The 26,088-nt window shown below is 38.6% G+C and overlaps 2 protein-coding genes across 7 annotated transcripts in view; both read right to left on the bottom strand.

Moving 5' to 3' along the window:
* Positions 1 to 106: 106 nt before the first annotated feature.
* kidins220b (kinase D-interacting substrate 220b) lies at positions 107 to 20,895 on the bottom strand. 6 transcript variants are annotated; one of them, XM_053488870.1, is made up of 30 exons: positions 20,722 to 20,895; positions 18,624 to 18,780; positions 18,297 to 18,395; positions 17,976 to 18,074; positions 16,994 to 17,092; positions 16,749 to 16,850; positions 16,548 to 16,646; positions 16,244 to 16,441; positions 15,770 to 15,868; positions 15,573 to 15,671; positions 15,377 to 15,475; positions 15,103 to 15,280; positions 14,760 to 14,924; positions 14,415 to 14,594; positions 14,047 to 14,212; positions 13,570 to 13,721; positions 13,174 to 13,463; positions 12,310 to 12,450; positions 11,666 to 11,903; positions 11,303 to 11,391; positions 10,680 to 10,824; positions 10,433 to 10,595; positions 8,403 to 8,581; positions 5,978 to 6,204; positions 4,880 to 5,008; positions 4,238 to 4,270; positions 3,096 to 3,233; positions 2,874 to 2,972; positions 2,194 to 2,424; positions 107 to 2,106 (listed from the first exon to the last, which is right to left on the bottom strand). In XM_053488870.1, the coding sequence occupies exons 2-30, from the start codon at positions 18,753 to 18,755 to the stop codon at positions 946 to 948; spliced, it is 5,229 nt and encodes a 1,742-aa protein (XP_053344845.1). In that variant the 5' UTR covers positions 18,756 to 18,780; positions 20,722 to 20,895; the 3' UTR covers positions 107 to 945. The 6 variants fall into 6 exon arrangements, with proteins under 6 accessions (XP_053344845.1, XP_053344841.1, XP_053344843.1 ...); XM_053488866.1 differs by lacking the exon at positions 4,238 to 4,270; XM_053488868.1 differs by lacking the exon at positions 4,238 to 4,270 and having other exon boundaries at positions 16,749 to 16,847.
* A 4,065-nt stretch (positions 20,896 to 24,960) lies between these two features.
* mboat2b (membrane bound O-acyltransferase domain containing 2b) overlaps positions 24,961 to 26,088 on the bottom strand; it is a 40,397-nt gene continuing 39,269 nt past the window's right edge. The window contains exon 13 of the mRNA XM_053489515.1: positions 24,961 to 26,031. Within this exon, the coding sequence (XP_053345490.1) occupies positions 25,884 to 26,031 (148 nt within the window). The 3' untranslated portion in view covers positions 24,961 to 25,883. The remainder of the gene's footprint in view (positions 26,032 to 26,088) is intronic.

The following is a 26,088-nucleotide window of genomic DNA, read 5'->3' as shown; positions in this document are numbered from 1 at the left end:
ATAGATGCACACTTCATACAGCCATTTCAAAACCAGTTCTGTTGTTTTTGACCTACATAACAAGATTTCACTGAACATGAATAAAAGATCAAGAAAGCAGAAAAGCTACCATCACATACACATTTTATTTTTCCCTATGTGGTCGATAGTTCGCACATCCGCTTTCTTTCTTTTTTGCTTCATCCAGTTAATACAATTAAACAGACAAAGTTACAGCTTGGTGCATGCAGCTTTTTAAGTTGCTTCACTTTTGACATTAACTACAATGAGACACACACATGACACTTCTTATGCTTTTCAAGCCTTAAACTTTACATACTCTAGGTCAGGAACCAAAAACGTACCGAAACTATTAATACCTTTTAACCATAAAGGTTGGCTTTAGAGAAAGAACATTTTTTTTTCTTTTAGTCTAGAGCTTAAAGTTTCAAGCAAATCCTCTCATATTTTAACAGTAAGCATGCAAAGTGACAATGTAATGTAATACAACACAACACAAAACAACACAGTCGTGTTTCATAACCAATAAATATTATTTCTAATAAAGTAACTGACACTTAGCTGATGTGTTTAATTATAGCCTACAATTACCAGTGTTTTTTTCATAGATGTCTTGAGGGCTCATGTTTTTGCCTTGTCCAATTTAACATATTTGAAACCCAAATCAAGCAATAATACTGGTAACTGTATATTTCATAAGGGACTATTAAATAAATTTAACATTGATTCTAGAAAAGTAACTGATAAAACAAGGATGTAGGCAGCATTTATTTAGGTAAACTACAGTGGACCGACTACCACTATTTAATACTGAAATACAGAGCCATCACTGAATCATCAGGATTACACATTTCACTGAGCATGCATCACAACAACAAACACTGAAATCTGGAGAGCAACACCACATGTCTAAAACAAAACTTTCTAGAACTAGGGTGCAGGGTCTCACAGGATGCTCTCACGCTCCTCGCTGAAGACCACTGTGTCAGAGGTCACGGTGCAGATCTCAGGTGGGTCTCCAGGATTCAGGCCTCTCTTCAAATGCACTACACGTACATTCTCATTATGGGTGCTGGATGTGGAGGTGGTGGTAGTTGTGCTGGACCCAGGGGTCACGATGACCTCGCTGCCGTTGGTTTTGGAACTTTCATTTGACTGGCGTGGACGGTTCCCCTGCTGAGCGTTGGTGTTGTTGTTAAGTGTGTTGTTGCTGGGAGTGCGGTTCAGGTTGTAGCTTCTAGAAGATGGCCAGCTTTCCTCAGGGCTACTGGCAAGGAGGCTGCACTGGTCTTCGGAACAGATCGACATGCGTGCAACTGCCGGATCCTGGAGACCACTCAAACTATTAGGCAGGCCTCTCTTGCGGGCTAGACTCTCTTCATCTAGCTCGATAAGGTTGGTCCTCTCTGACTGAGACAGGTCAGCCTCCTCATCTTGCAGAGAATGGTTGGGTGAACTTTCGTTGGACCGGACTCCTGAATCAGAAGAGTCCTTCTTGTCCAGCATGCCGTCAGAAAGGTACTCTTTCCCCTTTGCCAAAGATGAATCCTCATTCTCGCAGTGCTTGGGTTCTACTTTCTTGCCATCCTTGATCAGGGGGGTGTTATCAGACTCCTCTGACTCTTCATCATCACTGGTCAGTTTCTGGTAACGCAGCCCTCCTGTGGCTTTCAGCTTCAGGTCAGCACTCTGGAAGAGGCCCAGCTTCTCTGCTGAGCTCTTGCGGCCAAGCAAGGACTTGGACGAGCCATGGTCAAGCTTTTCATCCTCCTCGCTGATGGGGTCTAGAGTTGCAGCTTCACTGGAAGCGTAGTCAGTTGCATCTGCTGGTTTTCCAGCAGTTCGCTTAGAGGCAGACTTGCGTCCATCTTGATCACATCCATCTTTATTCTTATCATCAGAGTTGGAGTGCATAAATTGGCCTGGATGGGGCTGCACAGGCTTCTCCATCCCACTGCCTGTTGCCTCAAGCTGTGACATTGAGGCAATGTACTCTTGGTAGGCATTGCGGTACTCAGCCTGTTGCTTGTCAGTTAGTTTGCAGATCTCATTGGAGGACTCCTGAGAGTTCAGACTGGACATGCTGGGGGTACGGTGTGTAGTGTTCTGCAGATAATATGCAATATGGTGAGTCAAATTTAACAAGTATGACAACAGAAACAGGATTTTCAAAGGTCACAAAACTAGACTCACCATCCATGGGGGATTGGGATTCTTCTGAATCTCATCAAGGCCCACATTAGAGAGTTCCTCAAAGCTAAGGTTAAAGTTGTACATGGGGGAGTTATCATTGTTAGCAGGTCCGCCATGGCCTGGAATACTTCGAGTCCTAGTAGTCTCTCCGTGACCCACCATGCTGCTGCCCTGCTCACTGGGGGCTTCTTCATGCAGGACTTGGCTCTCCAATTGACGTAAATCCATCACCTGCACACATCAGGGTGCCATAAGATTGTGTGCATTCCAATGGAATTCAAGGCCATTAAAGAAAAAAGCATCTCCTGTTCAAAAAGTGCTGTTCAAAAAGTATTAGCCCTATAATAAGCTTATCTAAATAATACAAACTATACAATGCATAATGTGCCATGAGAGGGCACAGGGCAATGGGAGCATTACATTACTAAATGTAATGAGGGCTAAACATGCATAGTTTGCATGTAGGAAAGATGGGCATTGATTAGAGCTTTGCCTCCATTACACCTGCAGCTGGCAAAAGGTTTTGGCATCAATGGTCACCTTCTGGGATCATTAACGAAAACATAATTTTACAGAATTTGGATCAGTTTACTTCTGTCCCACATGCTGTTTTTATATTTCTTTAAACAATAAATCAAAAAAATAGTTTAATGTTCAAAGAGAACTTTAAATGAACTCACAATTCCTCTAAAGAGCTGCCAGTCTCCAAAGTTCATGTTCATTTCTTTCTTCAGCTCATCCAAGTTACATTGGGATAAGACCCGTCCATTGACATTGGCCTGTAACAAATATCAATTAGAAGCAACATAATTCTCACTCTGGATAGGGGAAGTGCACACCACAATTCGTTTCCACTCTCTCTCTCTCTCTCGCTCTCTCTCACACACACACAAAGAACAAACCTTCTTAATAGTGGCAGTGTACTGGGCCAGCATGACTTGGTCGATGCCTTCCATCACTCTGAGACGTTCACACACCATGTCTGTATTCATGGAGCTGAGCAACACAGATGGGGTGCCTGACACCACAGAAGCAGTGCCCTGATGCACACAACATACAGGAACAGAAAAAAAAAAATCAGTTCCTGCACATTAGTACCACCTGCACATTTATGACACAATTTACACATTTTATTTTATAAGGTTTCTGAGAGCCTTAGAACGAGGTAGCCAAAGCACATTGGGCAAAAATCCAAATATCATGCTTGTTGTTAGTATGCAATCCAAGCTATCCAGGGAATCAGAGAAGAGCTTGAATTTTAAGCAGAAATGGTCACACTTTTTTTTTGTTCTAGTAAGTTAAAAATAGTTAACTAATCACTCCACCATAAGGTAAATTGTGTAACTTTTAGAAAGACATTCTTCAAAGTTTTTAGCACTGAGACAGTACATGAAGTATTCTTAAATGAATTACGTGTAGTTCACATTTAACCACAAAAGGTGTTATAGTTAAAGTCACATCCATTTTTGCTCTACAATATGTGACATTTTCCCAAAGAGAACTGCAGCACAGTGCTAATTCTGCATTATACATTTTTAATTAATGTAGTAGTAGGATTTGTGTGAAATTTGTGTTTATGTGAAATCTGTGACAAAGGATCAAGGTAACAGTTTCATAAAATTTTAAGGCACTTTAAGGTCAGTGTAAGAGGTGAAATTCAAAGACATCTTGGATATAAATATATATTTTTGGCAAACTATAAAAAAAAAACGCTGCTTTGGGGGAAGGAGTGATACTGCCTTCTTAAAATTATTAGGCATTTATGACATGTAAATTATGAAAAGGAATTGGACACCTGAGTAAAACATGCTGCTTCATTGCTTCTCAAGCTTTATATTTACACCTTTTAAACAATATTTAGAGATATAAATTTCCTCCTTCCCGCTTTGACTACTGTAGCTCAGTTCCCAAAGGGCATGCTGGGAGGGCTTGGTGCAAGAAGTGCGCATAAGGGAAGGAAAGAGAGTGCATTTCTTAAGGACAAGCAGAATAAACAGGGCAGCACAGCAGCAGTGTTTAAGCCAAGTCTAGAGGAATTCAGTACCTGCTTCGTTTTCAAAGGTGCTACCTTAAACTGCTGCTTAAAAGGAGAGAAGGAGAGGAGGGAAGAGACAGAGGAGGTGGAGAATGTGAGGGAACCACATATAGGCCATTTGCTATGAAACAGGGGGAAGAAGTGTATCAAGGGAGCAGGTATGTTTTTCGCAAAGCAGGTGGAGTTTCTATTCCACTATGGGCTCCAGTGAGCATTAGACAGCTGGTGGTTGACGTCAGTGACACTGTGTGCATGTGTGTGAACAGACGGCAGGAACTTAACTGTTCTCTCTCTCACTCACACACACACACACTCACTCACGCACACACAGTGCAAAGTAATCTGCATAAATGTTACAACTATTAAGAGTTAGAAATAAAAAAAAACAGAAAAGGACAAAAAAATAATTGTGAACTATCATTAATTTTTCACACAACCAAGAATTACGAAAAAAGAAAAGCTCTGATTCTCTGACTACGTAAGACCTTAATGAACAGAAATTTGTCCTGTTGGATGCAGAATAATTGTTAGCGCTGAAGAAAAAGCACATCTATGAGTAAAAGAGCTGAAAATGAGACATGATACACAGGAAGACAGTAACATTAGAGGCGGTCTAGGTACAAGGCACTGCCACTAGGGTCCAGTACTTACGATTGCAGAGCTAGGCTCCCTGGGATGGTTCGCTTTAATGAGTGGGCGTGGAGGTGCAGGGATGTAAATGTGATGGGAGCTGCCAGTGTACTGCCGGGGCAGCACATAAACATGGTGGGGGAAATAAGGCTGGGAGAGGGAATTTTGGAAAAGGAAACAAAAATTTACAACTGAAAATGTAACACAAATGCTCACTCTTTCTCTCACACACACACTCACAAATAAATACATTCTATGAAAAACATTGAGATTGTAACATACAGAACATACAACTTAAAACAATTTAAATTAAAAAAAATGATAAAATTAAATATGATAATGATCTATCATCAGGGAGAATATAAATAAAAAATATATAAGTTTCCAAACCAGAGGGAAAAAATACAGATTGGAGTTGAATTCTAAGCAGGGTACTCATTTACAAAATCTTCCACATTCGTTAAATAAATAGACAGGCTATTAGTAAAGTTGTGTCAATCTTATTATTATTCATTTAAAATCAAGGACTGGAACAAAAACAGGAAACAATTACTGAGAAATAAAAAAAATAAAAAAAGATTGCAAAATTAATTAATTAAATGTGTTCTTTTTCCTTATTGTCCATTTGGTTTACCAGTGTATATTGGTTGTAACTAGAAAATCTTTACTTGTTCTGGCATGCTTTTTAACAGACTATTGCACATACCTAATGCTTGTCTCAATCAGCAATAAATAGTGTTTAGTCATCTAGCCCTGTCCACAAGCACCATTCAGTCCTGGTGGTACCATTTCACTGGAAACGTATTGGATACCAACGATTCCAGCTTTCTGGTGCTAAAGTATCTAAAATGTACAGCGTCTTTTATTTAGGGATAAGAAGATCCCCTCAAAACAGTCAAACAAAATGTAGAGATAAAATAAGATAGTCTTCTGTCCTAAAGAACCAGAGTGTCCCTAATGTCATACAGAACTTTAAACATGTTTAAGAGAAAGCTTGTATAACCATGCAAATATTTATTGTATCAATCACTGTAGAATGAAACCAGAGCCCAGACTGCTGTTCCAACTCAGCTGCAGCACTGTCTCAAGGCTGAAGGGAGCCTTTGTAGAGAGACTTACCCTGTTGTAATATGGGTGCTGAGGGCCAGCTACGGTGCTGTAGAAGGCACTATGGGGCTGTGGGGACACACCGGTCACATTGTATGGCCCGTTGTATGAGGCGGTGGGTGAGCAGGCTGAGGAATGCTGGCTGTAGATGGATGTGGGGCGGACGCCAGGGTCCTGCAGGGGCAGCGTAGGATAAGTAATCCCACCCATGTTCATCTGCTCCCGAGCAGCACGGACATCTGAGGAGGCAGGAAGCAGAGCAGCTGCAGTCTACTACAGTACAAGGCATCCAGTGATAGAGAAACACAAAATCTAACATCTACTACTTCAGTCTATTATCCTTCATGGTCCGAACACCTACTTGGCAGTAGGTATACGCTCATCATCCAATTTAATATGAACACCTGTTCATTTATGCAGTTATCCAAACAGCCAATCAAGTGCCAGTGATACACAGACCAGTAGGTGAAATGGCTTTGATAAGAAAAGGCAGAAGAAAATAAATGGCAAGACAGGTTTGAGAAAAGAAGTTTACTGTAACTTAAGTAAGCACTCTTTACAACCATGTTAAGCAGGGGAAAAAACATCTCTAAATATGAGGGAATAATGGGCCAAAACTAGATAGTTAAAAAGACAGAAAAAGGACCAGGTGATTTTTTTTTTCTAATCTTCAACTGTGCAGTTTTAGTTGAGATGTTTTTCTGCTCAACATGGTTGTAACAACCACTTACTTAAGTTACAGTAAACTTCTTTTTAGTTAAAGTCATAATTTTTTTCCTCATTCAGATGTTGGATATGAATAATTAGCTTTTGACGTGTATCTGCATTATTTTTTATGCATTGTGCTGCTGCTACATGCCTGAGTAATGAAATAAATGCATAGATGAGCAGGTGTACAGACATTTCTATCAAAGTGGACGGGATTGTTTTCCAGAAAACCAAGTATTTATCACAGAAAAGTATTGCATTAACACGTTTTGCTGTACACGTTTATTCTCTTTGTGTGTATTGGAACCAAACAAAAAAGGGAGAAAAAAAACTAATTAGACATAATGTCACACAAAAGTCAAAAAATGGGCTGGACAACACCTGAACACTCTCACCCGGAATTTTGGACCACTCCTTTGCAAACTGCTCCAGGTCTCTCATATTGGAAGGGCGCCTTTTTCCAATAGCAATTTTAAGATCTTTCCACAGGTCTTCAATGAGATTTAGAACTGGACTCATTGCTAGCCACTTCAGAACTCTACAGCGCTTTGTTGCCATCCATCTCTGGGTGCTTGGAGTGTTTGGGGTCATTGTCCTGCTGGAAGACCCAAGATCTCGGACACAAACCCAGCTTTCTGACACTGGTGCGACCCAAAATCCTTTGGGAATCCTCAGATTTCATGGTGCCTTGCACACAGTCAAGGCATCCAGTGCCAGAGGCAGCAAAACAACCCCAAAACATCTTTGAACCTCCACCATATTTGACTGTAGGTACTGTGTTCTTTTCTTTGTAGGCCTCATTCCATTTTCGCTAAACAGTAGAATGATGTGCTTTACCAAAAAGCTCTATCTTGGTCTCATCTGTCCACGAGACATTTTCCCAGAAGGATCCTGGCTTACTCAAGTCCATTTTTTTTGCAAACTGTAGTCTTGTTTTTTTATGTCTCTGTGTCAGCAGTGGGGTCCTCCTGGGTCTCCTGCCATAGCGTTTCATTTTATTTAAAATGACACTGATGCTCCCTGAGTCTGCAGGACAGCTTAAATTTATTTGGAACCTGTTTGGGGCTGCTTATCCACCATCCAGGCTTTCCTGTGTTGCAACCTTTCATCAAATTTTCTCTTCCGTCCACGCCCAGGAAGATTAGCTACAGTGCCATGGGTTGCAAACTTCTTGATAATGATCTTGAGAGATGGACTTGTACCCTTGAGATTGTTGATATTTTTCCACAATGTTGGTTCTCTTTTCCTCTTTCTGTTGTCCATGCTTAGTGTGGCACACACAGACACACAATGCAAAGACTAAGTAAACAACTCTCCTTTTTATCTACGTTCAGGTGGGATTTTTATATTGCCCAAGCTTGTTACTTGCCCCAGGTAAGTTTAAAGTAGGATCACATGCTTAAAACAATCTTATTTAACTGCAATTTTGAAAGTGCGCAATTATTTTGTGACAATATTTAAAATTAGCTTTTTTTCCTCCCCTTTTTGTTTTGTTCCAATACAGGGAATAAACATGTGTTAATGCAATACTTTCTGTGAGAAATATAAGATTTTCTGGAAAAAACTTAGGGGTGCCAACAATTTTGGCCATAACTGCATAAATGCAGAAAAACCTGTTCGCACAACTCTTCCTTTAAGCTGCTGCATGTGTTTACCACAACATTAGGGTTCAACTTTATTCCTGATCTACAATACTTATCAATCAGGAGGCCAGCTGTAAGTTTCTAACCTGCTATAATCTCTCTGAGCTTAGGGTCCAGGTTGACCGTGCAGGGTAGAAAGGTGCGGATATCTCGAGCAGCCAGCACTGGAGTGCGAGAGGAGAGGAATACTTCAAAACTCCGAACGTCTCCATCTATCTCCAGCAATGGCTCTACATCTTTAGTGGTGGGAATGTTCTTGGAAATTCTGTTACACAGAAAGACAGAAACATTACATCTACATTGACTAAAATAAAACCTTTGAGTATATTCTAAGACCATGTTGAACTGCTGAAATAGAGAGATTAGACAGTTGATTGGCTGATGGGGTAACTGTATGAATAAGCAGGTGTACAGGTGTTACTGTAATTAATGAATTAAAAAGGGATTATTTTACCTTTTCGGCCATTAATCTAATAACCTATCTATTAACCTAATACATTAATAACCCAAAATGTCAAAGCAAAAAAAATATATCTACAAAACACAATAAATATCTTAAATTTAGTCAGATTAATCTACAATATTCTAATTTTAAACCAAATATTGGCCTATTCCAAGACAAACTCATTGTTAAGCATAAATTTTTTGTTGTGTTTGAAGATTATTCTTGAAAGAAACTACATTTTAAACCATCAAGGAACAGGCTTAATAATCTCTATTTGCTATGTTTTAATCTTACATAGAAATTAGATATATTGACTTAATTAGATATATAGACTTAAGATACTTCCGCTTACTAATCACCTTTTACAGTGTAAAAGCCAGGTACTGCAAATCAAAACCCTACCTATAATGAAGTATTGTGATGTTAATATCATGTTATGCTGTGCTTTAAGTGGCAGGAAAAGGGAAACTAGCCAAAATTAAGGGAAGGAGAAACAAAGAGAAATACAAAGCGATACTTAAAAAAAAAACCTGCTCATGGGGGCACACAACCTCAAACAGGGACAAAAGGTTTCACCTTCAACATGACAACAACCGAATGCATATAGCCAAGACAATGCTGGAGTGGCTTCATACTCTGAATGTCCTTGAGTGACCCAGCCAAAGCCCAGACCCCACACAACATCTGTTAAGAGACTTAAAGCTGGAAGGTCAAAGATACTCATCCAATTTGATCAAGCTTGAGAGGATTTGCTAGGAACAATAGATGAGACCGGCCAAATTCAGGTGTGAAATGAGTGTAGATGATTGTTAAAGATGGTCTGAACACTTGTCGAAATGAGAACTTTCAGTTTTTGATTTAAAAAAAAAAGTTGCTGCACCATTATTTTGTAAAACGTCTGTTTAATCCATCAATTAAATACGAAACGCTAATAAATGCCAAGACCTATGAATACTTTCTGGACTATATATAAAATTCCCGAAGCACATCACTAAATCTAAATCAAAATGGATGAAAAAAAAAAAAAGAATCAGGGATCTGGAATGGCCAAGTCAAAGTCTAAACCTCAAATCAACTGAAATGCTGTGGCAGGACCTGAAGAGAGGTGAGCATAAGAGAATACCGTTAAAACCTCAATGAACTGAAATAATGTTGTAAAGAAAAATGGAATCATGGGGGTACTTGTAAGGCCCTTTTTCAAATTCAATTAGATTTTATTTACTGCACTTTTACCAATAGTCATTGTAGCAAAGCAGCTTTACTGAATCAAAAAATTTGGGGAAATTAGTATGAAATCTAAGAAAATATGTTATATCCCTGATATAATTTTTTTCACTTTTGATCATCAGGGATATTTTCACATGTTGTTGTTTATATGAGGTTGCATTTGCCTAATACTAAGACCCACAATAATCAGATGATTTTATTGTTTTTACACAAAAAACTATTTGAATTAAAAGAGGGGGCACTAAATTATGAACATGACTGTATATGCCGCTTGCTTATGTGGACTATTAAACGGACACCTTAATATCTCTAGATATTAATTGGAGATCTGTTAACATAATACTAAGTGTTAATCTGACAGCTAAATATTTTTTTATTATATATTTATACATCTAAGAAAAAAAATGTTTTGGGCATCTGATGCTACATTAATCAGGGATTAACCTTTCATAGATGCTTTTGAGTGTGGCCTGTTCGGGAATTCCTTCTGTCTCCTCCAGGTACAGGATAAGCCACGATGTTCGGTAGGGCCACTGCTCAGTCAGGTTGATCCAGGACGCCAGCCGGTCCCAGTTAAAAGTGATCTGATTGGCCCGCAGTAATCGACCTGGGCAAAAGATTCACATTTTGGTGTCCCAGCAAGGGGTTTGTATGATAGAAAACACACAAGTAACCTGGTAGTAGGTCTCACCTGTGACAGACACAATGTTGAGAAGTCTTCTCATAGTCTGAGGGCTGATGTCACTGAACCAGTCCTCAGTGACCAGCAACTTAGAGAAGTCAAAGGACATTTGGCGCGTGACGGATCTCTGCATCTGACGACGCCGGTATGTGTCCTAAACAGAGAAAGACACATGGTTATCATACTGTAAGTGATTTTTGTAGGGCTAACGTGTTAGTAATTTATTAACTTACTCAAAATATATTGCTTCCACACAACTGTTCAGCATTTTAAACTCTAAAACTACTTTTTTTTTTTTTTTTCATTTGGCTTCCATATTAAACAATGTAACAGTGCTGTCTGGAGTGTCTCCATACTGTCTCCACCTTGTCCTTATCCAAAAGATACCCACAACTGAATTGATACGGACACTTATATAAATGCTGAAAATAAGCTCTGGGTGAAAGTCACCCCAATACTGCTTTTTTCTTAGTGTTATAGTGGAGGATTTTTCAATCAAACCCATTTCAGTCAAGATACTCTGACCATATGATTTTTGTGTTTTTGTCTACAGTCAAAAATACAAAAATCTACAATTTAGCTTAAGAAAGGCCAAACCATGAAGTTGACATGATGCAGGAGGGCAGGCTTACCCTGCGATTCAAAGTGCTCTTACTACCCAGCTTAGCCATTTCACCAATACTATTTTGGGATAGCTTTCTGTCCAGTTCCTCATGCCAACCTGTATAAAAAGAAGCACATACAGGCAAGAAGTTCAGGTACTCAACACTAAAAATGTCAAAAAGATATGCATTTAAAAAGTAAGCTATTGCAGAGCTGTATATTTCACAAGTTTCAAATGTTTTAAAAGTGCAAGAAATGTTATTAACACTTTAAACATGTAATATGCTACAACGCTTTGCACTGGTATCATTTTGACAATGATTTTTCTTTTCACAATTACTGAGAACAGTAGGCAAGTAGCTGTAGACTCTATATCAGGTAATCTGACTCACCCTCTGAATTTCCTGTTTCTCCGTTGGCTGCAGGTGGTGCACACATCTTCTTAGCACTGCTGAGGCCTCGGCTATTGAGAAAGACGGGCAGGTGTACGATGTTGCGCATGTAATCGTGGCCGTTGATGTTGGAGTCACGCAGTACACTGTTCAGGTTCTGGTTAATCGCTTTAATTATGATGTGAGGGTCACTGGCAAAGATAGAGATGAACGGACCTTTGGAGAAAAGCACCCTCACCTGGATATGAAAAGAATGACAAGAAGGCAGCATACGATAAACACAGTACAGTGACATCTGGATTCAACATGCGATGAAGCACAATATGTTGAAATAAATGTTACTGTACAACATTAACTAATAAATAACTATAAAATGTCTCTGCAACACGTGTAGCTAAGCATGTTTCATTTCTTCTTCAGTGTGGTACAAGTGAGCATGAGTAATAAAGAAGAAAAATAATTTGGGGTTTTGAAAGTATTGTTGACAATAAAACCATTCATGCAGAAATGCTAATAAGGGACATAAATTGTTGCTCCAGTTTCATTTTATTGGGAAAGAAATACCAAGTCGTCTTTTTAAAAAAAAAAGTGAAACAGCAGAGACCTCTGCTGGCTGACAAGTATTGTAGGCTACTTTTCCTCACCGTATCCAGCATTTGCAAAACTTTGTCTTGCTCACAAGAATCCAGACCATCGATGATGACAACTAGACGTGTTTGATTCTGGGTGAAGCTGTCGATAGTCTTTGCCATTTTTGCCATGAGTTCCACCTCACTTTTTAACACCTGTTAAGTAAGGTAAAGTAAAGGAAACAGTGTGAGGCTACACAATGTGCAATATGTATGCATGTAACAGACATGCCTTGTATTATAAAGAAACCACTAATTCATCCAAATCAAGCATATTTAATGTTATGGATGTTAGACTGAATCTTTAGGGCTGATGTCAAAGTAGCAGATTTGTAAACACAAAACAGATTTGTAAAGTGTATATGCTTACTTATAACTTATCCAACCAACGACTTAAAATTAACACATCAGTTTCTATTAGATGTTTAAAAGTGTACAAAAGGATATTAATTTCATATGAAAAATTTCGCCTGCTTAGAACAAGACTGACTTTGTAATTAGCACCTAGAAAATGTATACTTCATGTTAGTCATGACAGTGTTAGGTCAAAGCTGTGCATTTCTGCAAGTTATTTACTAACAATTTGTTATGTTTTCCCAACTTGACAAGGCAACAAACAAAGAACTTAATAAAAAAATTAGGCAGACCAACATATTTCTTTCTTAAACAACATTAGCTCAAGCAAGAATCTGTACTATGTATTTCATTACGGGGGTTTCCAAAAAAAAAAAAAAGTCACAGATTCAAATACCTTTTTCAAATAACATGCACATACGAAGCCAGCCTTTTTTTACAGCTAATGATTTACAAGATCAAATTACAAGACACTGTTGAAAAGAACTACCCACGCCTAAACATGAATATGTAGCCTATATTCACCTTCATGAAGCCTTCACTCTTGAGTTTTTGCATCTTGTTAGCAGCACTGTGCAGCCTCTTCCTCTGTGAGTTCAGCACTGAGTCAGTCACCTGCCACCATGTTTTGCAGTTCAACAGAAGAGCCAGGCCCACCACGCTTGCCATGGCAACCAACACAGCATTTACCGTCTGGTTGCGGCTGTCTACCTTGAAGACAGCCAGCAAAGCCATGCCCGTGATCAGGCAAGTCAGGATGAAAAGGAAGATCACAAAGGATGGGATGCAGCATGTCTTCTTCCATTTCTTTTTGCCTGGTGTTTATTAGAAAAGACCGCGTGAATGTCTGGTGATATTTTAAATTGTATTTGAAAGAAAAGGCACTTTCATGTTAGTGATGGGAAACAGAACGACCTTTACCTTGAGTGTCCTCTGTCTTAAAGACGCGGAATAATCTGGAGGCCATAAAGCCAAACTCTCTTTCACAGGCATCAGAGAGAGTGGCAATCATTTCTGCCATGGATGTCTCTCCACCTACACTGGACAGCCTGTTATAATCTGTAAACAAGAACCTGAAAACAAACAGTCACATAAAAAAAAAGCCATTTTCAAAATGGCAAAAATGCATCTATTTTGTTTCACTGTGATAAGTTATTGTAAGGATGCAAATTTATAAAATGTAAATTTTAAAATACTATGTTTACTTTCCATTTATCATATTAGGTATTAAAAATACTTAATTCCTTAATTGATTTTTTTTTTTAATAAACCCCAAACAGTCACTATTTCATACATAGTTTCTTATTTATAGTTAAAAAATAATAATAACAATATGGGCAGCAAAATGTTAAGTCCAAGAAATTAAGATAGAGTTAAGGCACAGGGAAGTTTTACTACCTGACAGGCAGTGCCCGTGTGGTCTGCTCAGGCAGCTCTGGAGGATTAACAAACATGAGTTTCAGCAGTAGCTCCAAGTAGCCAATGTGTCGAGCGAGCCGAGTGCTGAGAACCCAAGCCCAGTTCCAGCTTTCGCCTTCACGCCTACTCCCAAAGTATACAACCACTTAGGAGAGATGAAAAAGAAAGACAAGAAATGAATTCATGCTAGATCTCCATATAAACAACTAAAAATAAAATAAAATAAAATAAAATAAATAAAAAAGATTAGGACTGCCTACACTGCCCTCTTGTGTTTAAAAATATGCAAATCTTTCTCAGAAACAATAACAAAAGCAAAACGTTTTAATTTGTTTTTATTTACTTACCAAAGAACAAGTAGAGCAGAGCCAGAAGGCTGAGGGAAACAGCAATGGCTAGGTTGGGGTCCACAGTAAAGCCAAGGAGTAGAGCCACAGAGCCACACAGCAAGAGTGACAGGAACACCACTAGCCAAGAAAACTGGAACAGTGGCTCAATCTGCTGCCCTGCAAATGTCTTCATCTCATCTGTTAAAGGGAGAAAATTCCAAAGCATTTCTTATATCAATCATGTTTTAGATGCAGTAATATGAACAAAAATCAGTGGTCCTAGGTACAGTTACTGTAGTCACAGAAGTCATGTTTATTCACTTTTATTGTAATTGTGTACCTGTTGGTCACCCTAGCACTCACCCTCTAATTTCTTGAGCAAGAAGGACTTGCCGCTGCCCCACTGAGCGTACAGGCCAACACAGATAGGAGGCTGCATGGTGGGTTCACTCAGGATGTCAGCCAGTGCACTGCTGTACAAGTCATAGCCCAGCATGTCACCATCTGTCTCAGTGGGGGACAGGTGTCCTGAGGGGAAAATACACGTTTAGTCCATGTTAGCAAAATCATAATCACAACAGCATACAATAAATAATATCAGAAAAATCAAGTCAACATTAGGTCACAACATTAGTCAACAATAGGTTGTTTATGTGTTTGGTTTAAAACAGATTTAGCTTAAAGAAAGACACTGTTAGGTACTCACTGGCTCCAAAAATTTGAGTAAGAATGCTTTTTTGGTGGCTGCAGTCGATGTTGTATGGTGTCTCTCCTGCCTTATTGGGCTTGTAGAGCAGGCGGCCATCTTTAGGGTTGCGCAGAAGTAGCTCAGCCAGTCTGCGGCTCCTCCCACGAATAGCAATATGAAGAGGTGTATCCCCTTTCTATCAGAAGGAAGAAAACCCAGAATGCCATGTCAAAAATGTGCCTACATTTTTGTTATAAACTGTACACGACAACGTACAATGGCTCAGTCTTACCTTATCCACAGCGGACACTTTCGCCCCCTTGTCCAGGAGTAGCTCCACAATTTCAATGTTTCTCATCTTGGTAGCTTTGATTAAGGGAGTCTCAGAATCCTGAAACACACTGGTACTTTAGGATAGCTGCTTTTTTGTTTGTTTTTAAATAATAGTCCACTTATTAAAGACAAAACTGATTTTTATCCCCCTGTACCTTGGTAGTGGTCTCTGTGTCAGGGTTACACTGCAGGATGTCTCTGACCATGGTGGCATTGCCCTTCTCTACAGCCCAGTACAAAGCTGTCTTATTGTCCTGGTGCAGACAAAAACAAATTTATAACAAAGGATTGATGAACTATGTGATCTGATTTTATACACGAGTCCTATTGATCAGTATAACAAGGATGTTACCTGTCCCCTGATGTCGATGTCAGCATACTTATGCAGCAGGGCTCGCACAATTTCTACATGGCCCCCCCGAACAGCTCCAATCAGCACTGTGTCACCACTCTAAACATTTATTACAAAAACAACCACATACTACAATTAATCTCTTTGTGTAAAAGAAATTTTAAGAAGTTAACCTAAAAAAATTTCTAAACCAAATTTCTCCTTTAACACCAAAATAGATAAGTATTAACATTAGGCGTTTGAAAATATTTAAAAGAAAAAAAATGCTTTTATTATTATGATTTAACTAGAGGCAGTAGGAGGAAAGCATACGCATATACTGCATAATATTAACTGGCAGTTAGGTAAGCTTTGCTTATACTTTAATAAAATTAACTTTGTATTCCCGGAGCAAAACAACAAAAGCAAACTTTGGAAACGACTTGTCTGAGCTTTAAACACATGCACACAGTTCATAGCTCATGTTAGACTCACCCTGTCAGGGATGTTGACGTAGGTCCCTGCATCCAGCAAATCCTGGACAATCTCGGTGTAGCCCTCCTTGGCTGCGATCATCAGGGCTGTGTTGCCATCTTTATCAGTCATGTTAACATTGGGGTTCCTCTTCAACAGCTCCTTTACAACCTCTGTGTAGCCACCTTTTACAGCCACGATCAGTGCTGTCATTGAATTCTAAGCACAACAGACCGGTGTTACAACCTTGCCTAATAAATTTCAAGTCAAACTAAATAAATATTGCAACTTGACAGTAAATTCTAAAGCGATGCTGTGCACTTACTGCCCCCTCCTGGTCAACATCAGCGCCGTTCTCTAGCAGGTGCATCACACAGTCATAGTGGCCCTTCCTGGCAGCCCAGATCAATGGAGTGGTGCCATACTGAGAGCAGAAAATATACATCCAAAAATCAGCCACACATGTTAACAATATAAAAATATTTAAAGAGAGCTAGTTGTTCTAGTTCAACCTGGGTTAATTCACCTTGTCAGAACAGTTGACTTTTGCTCCTTCCTTTAACAAGAGCTTGACGATTTCAGCATGACCTCTGCCAGCAGCCCAAATGATGGGGTATACACTATACTGCTAAACAAAAGTGCAAACTGATGGACATTCAATTAAGACTCAACAGAAAATTATCAGCATGGGATCTTGCTTTATTCAGTGGGGTTTTAGAAAATCAAAATAGCATCTTATATTCAAAAACGATCGATTTTTTATTATTTTACCTGTCCTGTCGTGTTGGGATTGGCCCCGTTCTCCAGGAGAACCGTTGCAACCTCCACACGACCTTTATATGCAGCCCACATGAGAGCAGTCCAGCCTCCCTGAACAGTATAAACAGGTTCCATTATCATGCACCCATATAAATGTCTATTTAATATCAAAACAACTAAAAGAGGCAGAATGTTCTTTCAATATTTAACTTGTTAATACCGTGGCACTAGGCATGTCAAATAATTATTTATATTGGGTGTTTAACTGTGCTTAATCTGTATAAAAACACTGTAATCTGTATAATTTTAATTTAATTAGCCTACTTGGTTTCATATTATAGAAAATCAAGTCATCTCAAAAATAGGTCCCAGCATTTATAGCAAAGCTGACCTTGATTTTAAAAGCATAGAGGTATTGTCAAAAACCTGTCTAGGTAATGGAATCAATTGTATATCATGAATTATAATTAAAATCTTGAATTGAATTTCAGTACTTAAATCCTGCTCGTTATCAGATTACAGTCCATTTGCCAAGAAAATATGTAGCATTTTACTATTTAAGGCAAAAAGCAAACAGCATTTTTATCATATTAATTACTTGCACATTTTATGCATGGTTTATGCGCATATGCTGCAATTTAAATGTACAAATTGATGATTCGATGATTATGGTTACTGGAATATAAAATCATATCTGATTCTTGTAATTCATGCAGTAATTAAATTTTTTATGTGTGTGCTAAATGTTAAAATTCGACTTTAATGTTTGCATTAGTACGGATCGATATTGCTGCATGAATAAGCTGTTCATCTTTTCATGACGGCATGAAAACTGTGTACATACTGGATTCACTGCATAGCTTAGTGAACTAAAGTATAACCGTGTATTCTTTGTCAATACACAACATGAAATTTTTGCTACAATTAGATTAACTATAAAATGAAATGCTTGCAGCATTCCATCCTCATATTTATGTTCCGGGGTGTGTCTCACCATGTCTCTGTGCTCAATATAAGCGCTGTTATCCAGAAGCTCTTTTACCACCTCCACATGCCCCTCCTTAGCTGCAGAGATCAAGGCAGACCAGCAGTCCTATGGGATAAAAGCAGAGCAGCCGGTCACCATGGAAACTGCAAAGTTGGCCACTGTTGCCACAGTAACAGTGGGGAATGCAGGCAGTAAAGTAAATGCTTAAACGGTGAATACATGCGTGTGTTTCTACTTGCTGCATACCGTTTACCGAGAGACGACCTTGTCCTACATGTGATGCAGGACTAATGTTTCTAGCACTAGGATGTCTGAAGTTTTGCTTACCACATCATCCAGATTGACATTGGCACCTCGTCTGATGAGTTCTTGGACAATCTCCAAACTGCCCTGCTCTGCAGCCAGCATTAGAGGGGTCTGGCCATTCTACGAGAGAAAACCAGACAGTCAGAATGCAAGAACAAAAATTGCATTACTCCGTTAAATTATGTGTGTATAAATATTTACATTAGCTGTGAGAGTGAAGACGAGAATTATAGACGAGACTATGGAATTATATATTTTTTAAAAACTTTATCTGAACGTGCAAAGGTAAAAGTCGCTTAGTTTGATCTTTTTAATTAAAGCTAAAAAAAGAGATGTTTATTCACTTACGTCACTGCGGCCATCCACTTCTTTAAACTTTTCCAGGTGGGCTTTAAGGGCAGCCAGATTCTCCTCTTCCACATAGCTGAAGAGGTTCTGGATGGCTATAGTGGTCATCTTTATAGACGTAGTGGTGTCCATGATTGCTGCTTAGCACTGTGGCACCCTGGCACAGAGAAATGTCAGTCTTAGAAATACTATGTGTTAATTAAAATGTAATATTCTAGCAAATTTTGAAAGTGGCATTTGTCAAAAATTAAAATTTTTTTAAAAAGGAAAGAAAATAATCCACTGATTAGAGCACATGACAGCTGGCATTAGACTATTTCATTCCCAGCACAATGCATGACCTACATTTGAAATGTCAGGAGTATATAGTCTGGCCTGATGGCAGGCAGATACAACAGTTATAACAAGCAGGTCTGTTCTGGCAGAGCCTGGATAAGATAACAACGTCTGTTTCCATCTGCATCTCATCAGTCGTCTGCTCTAACACGTTATATCCCACATCTCTTGTGCCAAAACACACAGCTCATCCAGGACAGTGACTTACGTAGGACTGAGGAAAGTGATAATAACAGCAACAAAAACAAACCAAATGAGTCTTAATAACAACCTTTGATTTCCAACAGGCAGACATTAGCCCTGTTTATCATGCATATCGTATCATTGCACAATATTATCATGCAAAGCGGAACAGGAGATGTTTGCATTTTAAATATAATTATTTACAGGAGAACAAAATTCAGTAAGTCTCATATATTTTACATACTACCAAATAGGTCCGACACTGAGCACTGATTAAATAGCATATATTAAAATATGCACATGACGTGCAGTAACAGAATAACAAGGTTACACCCTTCATCGCTCAACACAGGAAATTTTTTGCAGCTGCAAAACAATACGTTATCCATAAAATATAAAATATATTGGGTTTTTTTATTACATATGACTTAACTTCACATTTAAGCTTACATCCTGACCATTGTCACAATATACAAAATCTCACAGATAACAGTAGAGGATAAAATAACAAAGACACAATGACAGCTGATGATCACGGGAAGATAACAATACTCTCTTATTCCTGATAATGAGACCACGTTTAACCATATGAGAAAATCTGACACCTTACCCACAGTGCAAGCCTCTGTCCTTCGCTTATATTTAGGACACTGTCGCTTTTCTCTCTGCACCTATACGGTTTGGTGTGTGTGTGTGTGTGTGTGTGTGATCTTATGGAATGGCATCATGTGTTATTCATGACCACTAAGCTTGGCGTGCGCCTACCCTCTCTTACACATGCTCAGTTGACGGAGATGCTGTCAGGATATTGTGAAGCCATTGTTCCTTGTCGAATTAATCTGGTTTTTAGTGCGTTTTTTAATCCGTTCTCCAGGAAGAGTGCAAGGAATGCCATATGGATGAACATAAAAGTGGCATAAACGTGCAACACGCAATAGTGACCCATGCCATCACACAGCATATAAACAGATCAGAAATAATGTTAATGCTATGATTATGAAGAAACTGACGAAGGGATGGTAAAGGAAATGTTATAAAAGGATCATTTATCTGTAAAAGAGACATGAATAACTCTAAAATAATAATAATAATAATAATAATAAAGCAATTTAGATTATTTAATTACATCAGGTAATGTAACTTAAATAATTAACATTCAGCTAGGATCCAAGTCTTTTTAATATGATTCAGAAATACAATATAAACCTTATTATTTGGTCGTTTCTGTTACATAACACATTCTAACAATTAATACAGCCAACAATCTGCTCCTTAAAATAAACGAGACAGAAACAGAAGGTCTCTGTCAACATGATTTACAGGGAAGATGCTAGCTGGCTAACAGCCCGCACCGGCTACCTTATACTGAACCAGAATCTCTTTCTTTTACCCAAATGATTATAAATTTCTTTAACATGTCGAAACAATATGATAACATGTATAATAGTAACGGTTTATAACCGACTCGGTTTGCTGTCTGAACCGATGCGATGTCAGTGTAGCGCAGTCGCCTGGACAACATCGAAACACCGAGGAAACGCCTGTATTAGACGGGTTTTTAACGAATCTTTAACCCTACCTTATAAGAGAGAAATAATACCACGACCAACGTCGAGGTTGTCCTTGTCCTGGTGTCACTTTATCTCTTCTTATATTGTATTTAATTGTTTTCTACTCTCCATCTTCAGCACCAGCCATTTTACAGCGCGAGCGGAGCAGCTCTGAGGTCGTTAGCGTTAGCTTCCTCGCGCTGAGCTTGTTGTTGAGTCAATGGCGACGGTGACGTCAGCGCTGCCGTGAGAAACAATGCAGAGTGAGGGAAGGCCTGGAGGCTGTGTCATCAATACAACACTTTATTAATTACACTTACCATTGTGTGTGTAAATAGTGTTATGTTTGCTCGGTGTACTGAATATATATATATATATATATATATATATATATATATATTGGAAATGTGTATTATTACAAATGGAAGAAAGTTTGAGCCCCTTTAAGCATTTCCATCTGAAAAAAGGGGCTCAAACTTTCTTTCATTTGTTTCATAGCTCTTAAAACCCAGAGCATTTAGCCATTTTTTTGGTCTTTTTTTAAATAAACATATACATAGATCCGTCATACCATCGTGACCACCTGCCTAATATTGAGTAAGTCTCCCCTTTTGCCACCATAACAGTGGTGCACTGTGTTCCGACAATTGTCTACAACGTCTAGCATCAACCTTTTGATCAATTTGATCGACACTAGTGCATCTATTAAACCAGACTACACGGGCCAGGCTTCACTCCCATGTGCATCATTGAGCCTTGGCCACCCATGACGGCCAAGGCCGGATCACCGGTTTTCCTTCCTTGAATCACTTTTGGCATTTCCTCTTCACTGCAGCTCAGGAACATCCCACAAAACCTGCAGTTTTGGAATTGCTATGACCCAGCCTTTTTGGACCTTTGGATTTGGACCTTCTCACAGTAGCTATATTTTCAGTATCGATTTACAATGGCAGCTGAAAGGGGTGAGGTATATCAGGAAACAAATGAACCTTTTTCCTAACATTGATCATTTTGGAAGCAGAAAAAATTGGAACGTGCAAGGAATTGCATGACTTGGACAAGGGCCGACCTTTGATGGCAAATATGTGCTTCGAAAGATTGTATTTGTTATTTGTATACATACCAACAGTATGGGTAATTTAGATTTTTTTTTTAATATGTGTGCAGACGCTGTTAGGGGAAAAAAAAAAAAGAAAAGAAGCCTAACCATTTAATATAGGACATAAATAGGTGAAGGAAGCTGTCAGACTATAATAAATATTATCTTGTACTATGGTTTATTATATATGGATTTATTGCACTTCTATGATGCAATAAATGGTTTATTATATATGGATTTATTGTACTTCTTCAAATTTTTGGATAAAAAAGCATTCCCAGCTGCTTCAAACAAATGTCAATGCTTGCTAAAATAATTAACTTCCCAAATCAGAGCAATAGCAAGAACTGTACTAGACCAGTCAAGTAAATGTGTGTAGTAAATGTGGTGCTGGACTCCCTACTAATAAAATCCATATAACCCTCAGCAGCTGCCAGATGCCAGATATAGGGCAGACTCGTCAAGTTAGTAAACCATCTATGCCAAAAAGTAAGTCAGCTTCCTTAATGCTTGAAAAAGCTGACCTGCCAGAAACTAAGAGTGCAAAGATGATCTTGAGCTTTTCTGGTAGTCCTTGATCACTACTGGGTTAATAAGTCCTGTGACCAAGAATGTCTGGCCACTGTGTCAGCGTTGTGGTTAGAAATGAAATAGGAAATGAAGAACTTTAGATTCATTGACATACATTTTGCTGAGAGGGCATGAAAGGCCATGTCAAAAGACTATGCCATAGTAGGTTACTACCATAGGTTACTTTTGTTTTTTTATAGGAAGCAATATGGTAGGAAAAAAACAGTATTTTATCCTTAACTTCCTGAAAGATGTCCGCTCATGAGCTTCAGTAATGCCAGCAGAAGCCCGTTCACTGGTGCGTTCTGAGGCTGTGTGCTGTCCACTCTGCTGAGTCATGACTGCTAAGCCCAAGTCTAACCACATCATAAAGTTCACCTGTTACAAATCAGCAAACAGAGAGGACACAGAGCAGCTTACAGACCAGAGAAGAAACCATAATCGGTCTCTTAATGTGAACAAAACAAGAGATGGTTGTTGATTTAGGGAGGACCCATTATGATTATACTTTCTTACACAACAACTTTCAGTCCATATCTGTCATTCACGTTAAATTCTTTGTAGACCATTGGAACCCTCTAAGAATTTTTAGGACTTTAATACAAATAAGAAGACCTCTGAAAAACATTCTGTGCATTAATATCAGAGAAGACAAGCCTGATTTCTATTACTGGGTTAAAGTTCTAGAAGTTACATTGCATTCTAAGAAATGCTTAACCAAAAAAAAAAAAAAAGCTTATTCCAGGAACTGTGCAGCACATGATGATCAAAATGATCATAAGAAAGACATTAGAAACAGGTCTAAAGTACACATGAACAAAGGCTTTTACCATATGTGTTACCCCAATATGAATATAAAAAAAAAGTTTCATAATCACTTTCTAGCTGTTCTATCGGCTGCTCCTGGCAAGCTGTCGCCACACTGCAAGCTGTCGCCAAACTGCATGGGATAGGGTTTGGGCATTGGCTGGGAATCGAACCCGGGCCTTTCGCATAGCAAGTGAGAAACCTTCCACTGAGCCACCAATACTCCAATTACTTTTTAAGATGGTTATGAATCTTAGATTCATTAAGCACCAAACCATTAGTAGTAAAACTGTCCTAATACCTTGTTCCTAATGTAAAAACATGCTTATGACGAATACTTTGAGCAGCTGCATCATTGTCTGGTATAGGAATTGTATCAATAAAGAACTCAAGACTCTATAACAACCAGTTAAAACAAAGAGAGGCATCCTTAACCAGTGACCACCAATTCCAGTCACACAGGGTCCCACACAGGGTTTGCGACCCACTGTATTCCTTGTGCTCAGCATTTTTCTCAACATTCTTTTGCCCTCTACTGTGGGTGTGCAGATATTACATTATGTTTACTCGTTTATCAATGATTCTGTACTTATAGCCTGTTATTTATAGTTTGCAGCATCTCCAGTAACCTCCTTTCTCTTGAACAGGGTCACAGTGATTCCAGAGCACCAGGTGCAAATAAAGGAGTACATCCTGAATGGAATAACTGTTCATACAAGGACTGTGCATGCACAAACATGTCATTCACATTCGGGACAATTTTAAGTTGCCAATCCATCTACAAGCATGTTTTCTTTGGAGGTGAAAGGAAACCATACATTTGAAAAAGGTATTCAATAAATACTTTTTTAAACACTTTAGTCTTGAGATTGCATTGTAGTTTTATGTGCTGTAGTCCTCTACTGTGTAGTGTGTGTTGTGTCTTAGTCTTGTGGTATACTTGTTCCAGTTTAAATGACAATAACATATCATACTTAACAATGGTTTTACTTTCTATAGCTGATGAAGTACTTGTGTCAGCAAAATCCAATTTCTCATGAAGTTCTTTAAACTTTAGGTTATAAAAGGTTAAAGCATTACTATGCTTAAATGAAGGTGTACATTTCTATAATTATTTTGGTTAAAAAAAAAAAAAGAACAGCATCTGAGCTTTCAGTGTTTATCAGTCACTGTTCTGCTATTACTCAGTTAATGGTTGCTTGTCAGGTTAATTAGTTGCCCACCAGCAGAATGTGTACTGGATTCTATAATGGATTCTTTAATGGCACACAGTTTATAGAGAGTAAAGGGCAGATACTGAACCATATCACTTGAACAATATTGTTCCTTAAAGGTGTAACTGGATTTTGTTTCCTGTACAGTGTATCATACTGTAATAATGAATGATAACAGGTTTGTCTATATGTGATAAGAACATGAGATAAGAGTCTCACCTTAAGTCATTACTCAGCATTGAATATTTGGCACACATTACACTTGTACTCCAGCTGTACTTCAGCTGTAAAGAATCAAATAAACTTAATATTAAAAGTTCCACTGTATTTAGACTCTCATTCAAAATGCTGATCATACCCAAGACCAGAAATGCTCAGTCTTCCTTCAGGTCAATAGTTTCGTTTTCTTCACTCTTTCTCATTTCCCCCATTTTGGATAGCATTCGTGAGTGTTACACTGGAGTGCAAATAATTTTATTACTATTATTATTATTATTAGTATTATGAAAGTATCTAACACATTATTATGTTTGAGAGCAAGATGCAATACAACACACACACCATGAGTATAGTTACAAAAAGGTTCTTATTTAATCACCACATTTACAAAGTTGGGCTTTGCATCACTGGGCAAACACTTCTTATGTTTTCACTGCAGACTAACTCTGATATATTAATGATTTTCTTTAGAAACTGTCTTCCTAGCACACATCTAAAATGGAATGTGTCGAAGATGTCTTAAAGCCTTATGAAAAATAATGAGGCTGCAGTGATTTTTGTTTACTTTTTTTTTTTTTTTCGCAACAAGGAAAATCTTTAGATATGCAACCTCATGCATCAAATGATTGTATGGCATACTAAACTAAAGAGAACATGCCATGGACTGAAGAATCTCATTAGGTGATGGGTTCAGATCTCCGATTCAACTTTTACTGCATCCTTGGTAAGAACAAAGGCTTGACTTCTAGGGAGAGTCTAACTCGGGTAAAAGAGTAAAAGATGAATTGGAAAAGAATGAGTATTTGCAAACTGACATTGGTGCAGTGTCAACATCTTTTCTGAACTGGTTATGCTTTTCTCCTTTCTAATCACTTGGAGTTTTATCATCATCATACAACTCGGCAAGTGTTCTGTGGCTTTCTTCTAGTAACAGTGTCACGGTCTTTTACAAAGTGATGCAACTGCATGACACAACATCAACTCCTACAGCAGTGATGGAGAGTTTAAAAAAAAAGTATGAAGAAATTAATACATCAGAGTTTGCTTAGCGTCCCATCCTAACACCACCAGTCACATTCCAACCCATCCCCTGCAGCCAATGAGCTCTGGTACCAGTGTTGTAAGCCCAGATTAGATTGACGACCCACTGGAGAAGTCCAGACAGGGGCTAGTTTGTATGTTTGTTGGTTTACAAGTTTCATTTGCTGACTCTCCTGACGTATGGTCGTACAGTAGGAGTGTCAGCCATTGAGTGTGCTGAAGTAGGGTGTGGCTTCTTGGCTCATGTGGTTTTGGGTTTCTGGCTGTCTGAAGAGGAGGCGCTGGTCAAAACAGAGCTTTGCTGCTCTTTCAGTCGCAGATGTCGAGGTTTCACTGGCAGAGCAATGGCCAATAACACACAGCCTATATGACCAGAAAAGTACCAAGACCTGAAAGCAGGGGGTGAAAGGAAGAAAGAGAAGAGGACAAGAGAAAGAAATAAACCC

Source organism: Clarias gariepinus, chromosome 27 (genome assembly GCF_024256425.1).
Source record: "Clarias gariepinus isolate MV-2021 ecotype Netherlands chromosome 27, CGAR_prim_01v2, whole genome shotgun sequence".
In the NCBI taxonomy this organism is placed as follows: domain Eukaryota; kingdom Metazoa; phylum Chordata; class Actinopteri; order Siluriformes; family Clariidae; genus Clarias; species Clarias gariepinus.
The sequence above is the reverse complement of the archived record's forward strand: the minus strand, read 5'-3'. Positions and strand labels throughout refer to the sequence as shown.

Bases quoted from the DNA above. Each gene is read 5' to 3' on its own strand.
- kidins220b (XM_053488870.1), bottom strand. From the start codon at position 18,755: ATGGACACCACTACGTCTATAAAGATGACCACTATAGCCATCCAGAAC. The intron at 18,396-18,623 runs GTAAGTGAATAA...TTTCTCTCGTAG, and splicing joins AAGTGGATGGCCGCAGTGAC to AATGGCCAGACCCCTCTAAT. The intron at 15,281-15,376 runs GTAAGACTGAGC...TCCTTCTGATAG, and splicing joins AAGTGTCCGCTGTGGATAAG to AAAGGGGATACACCTCTTCA.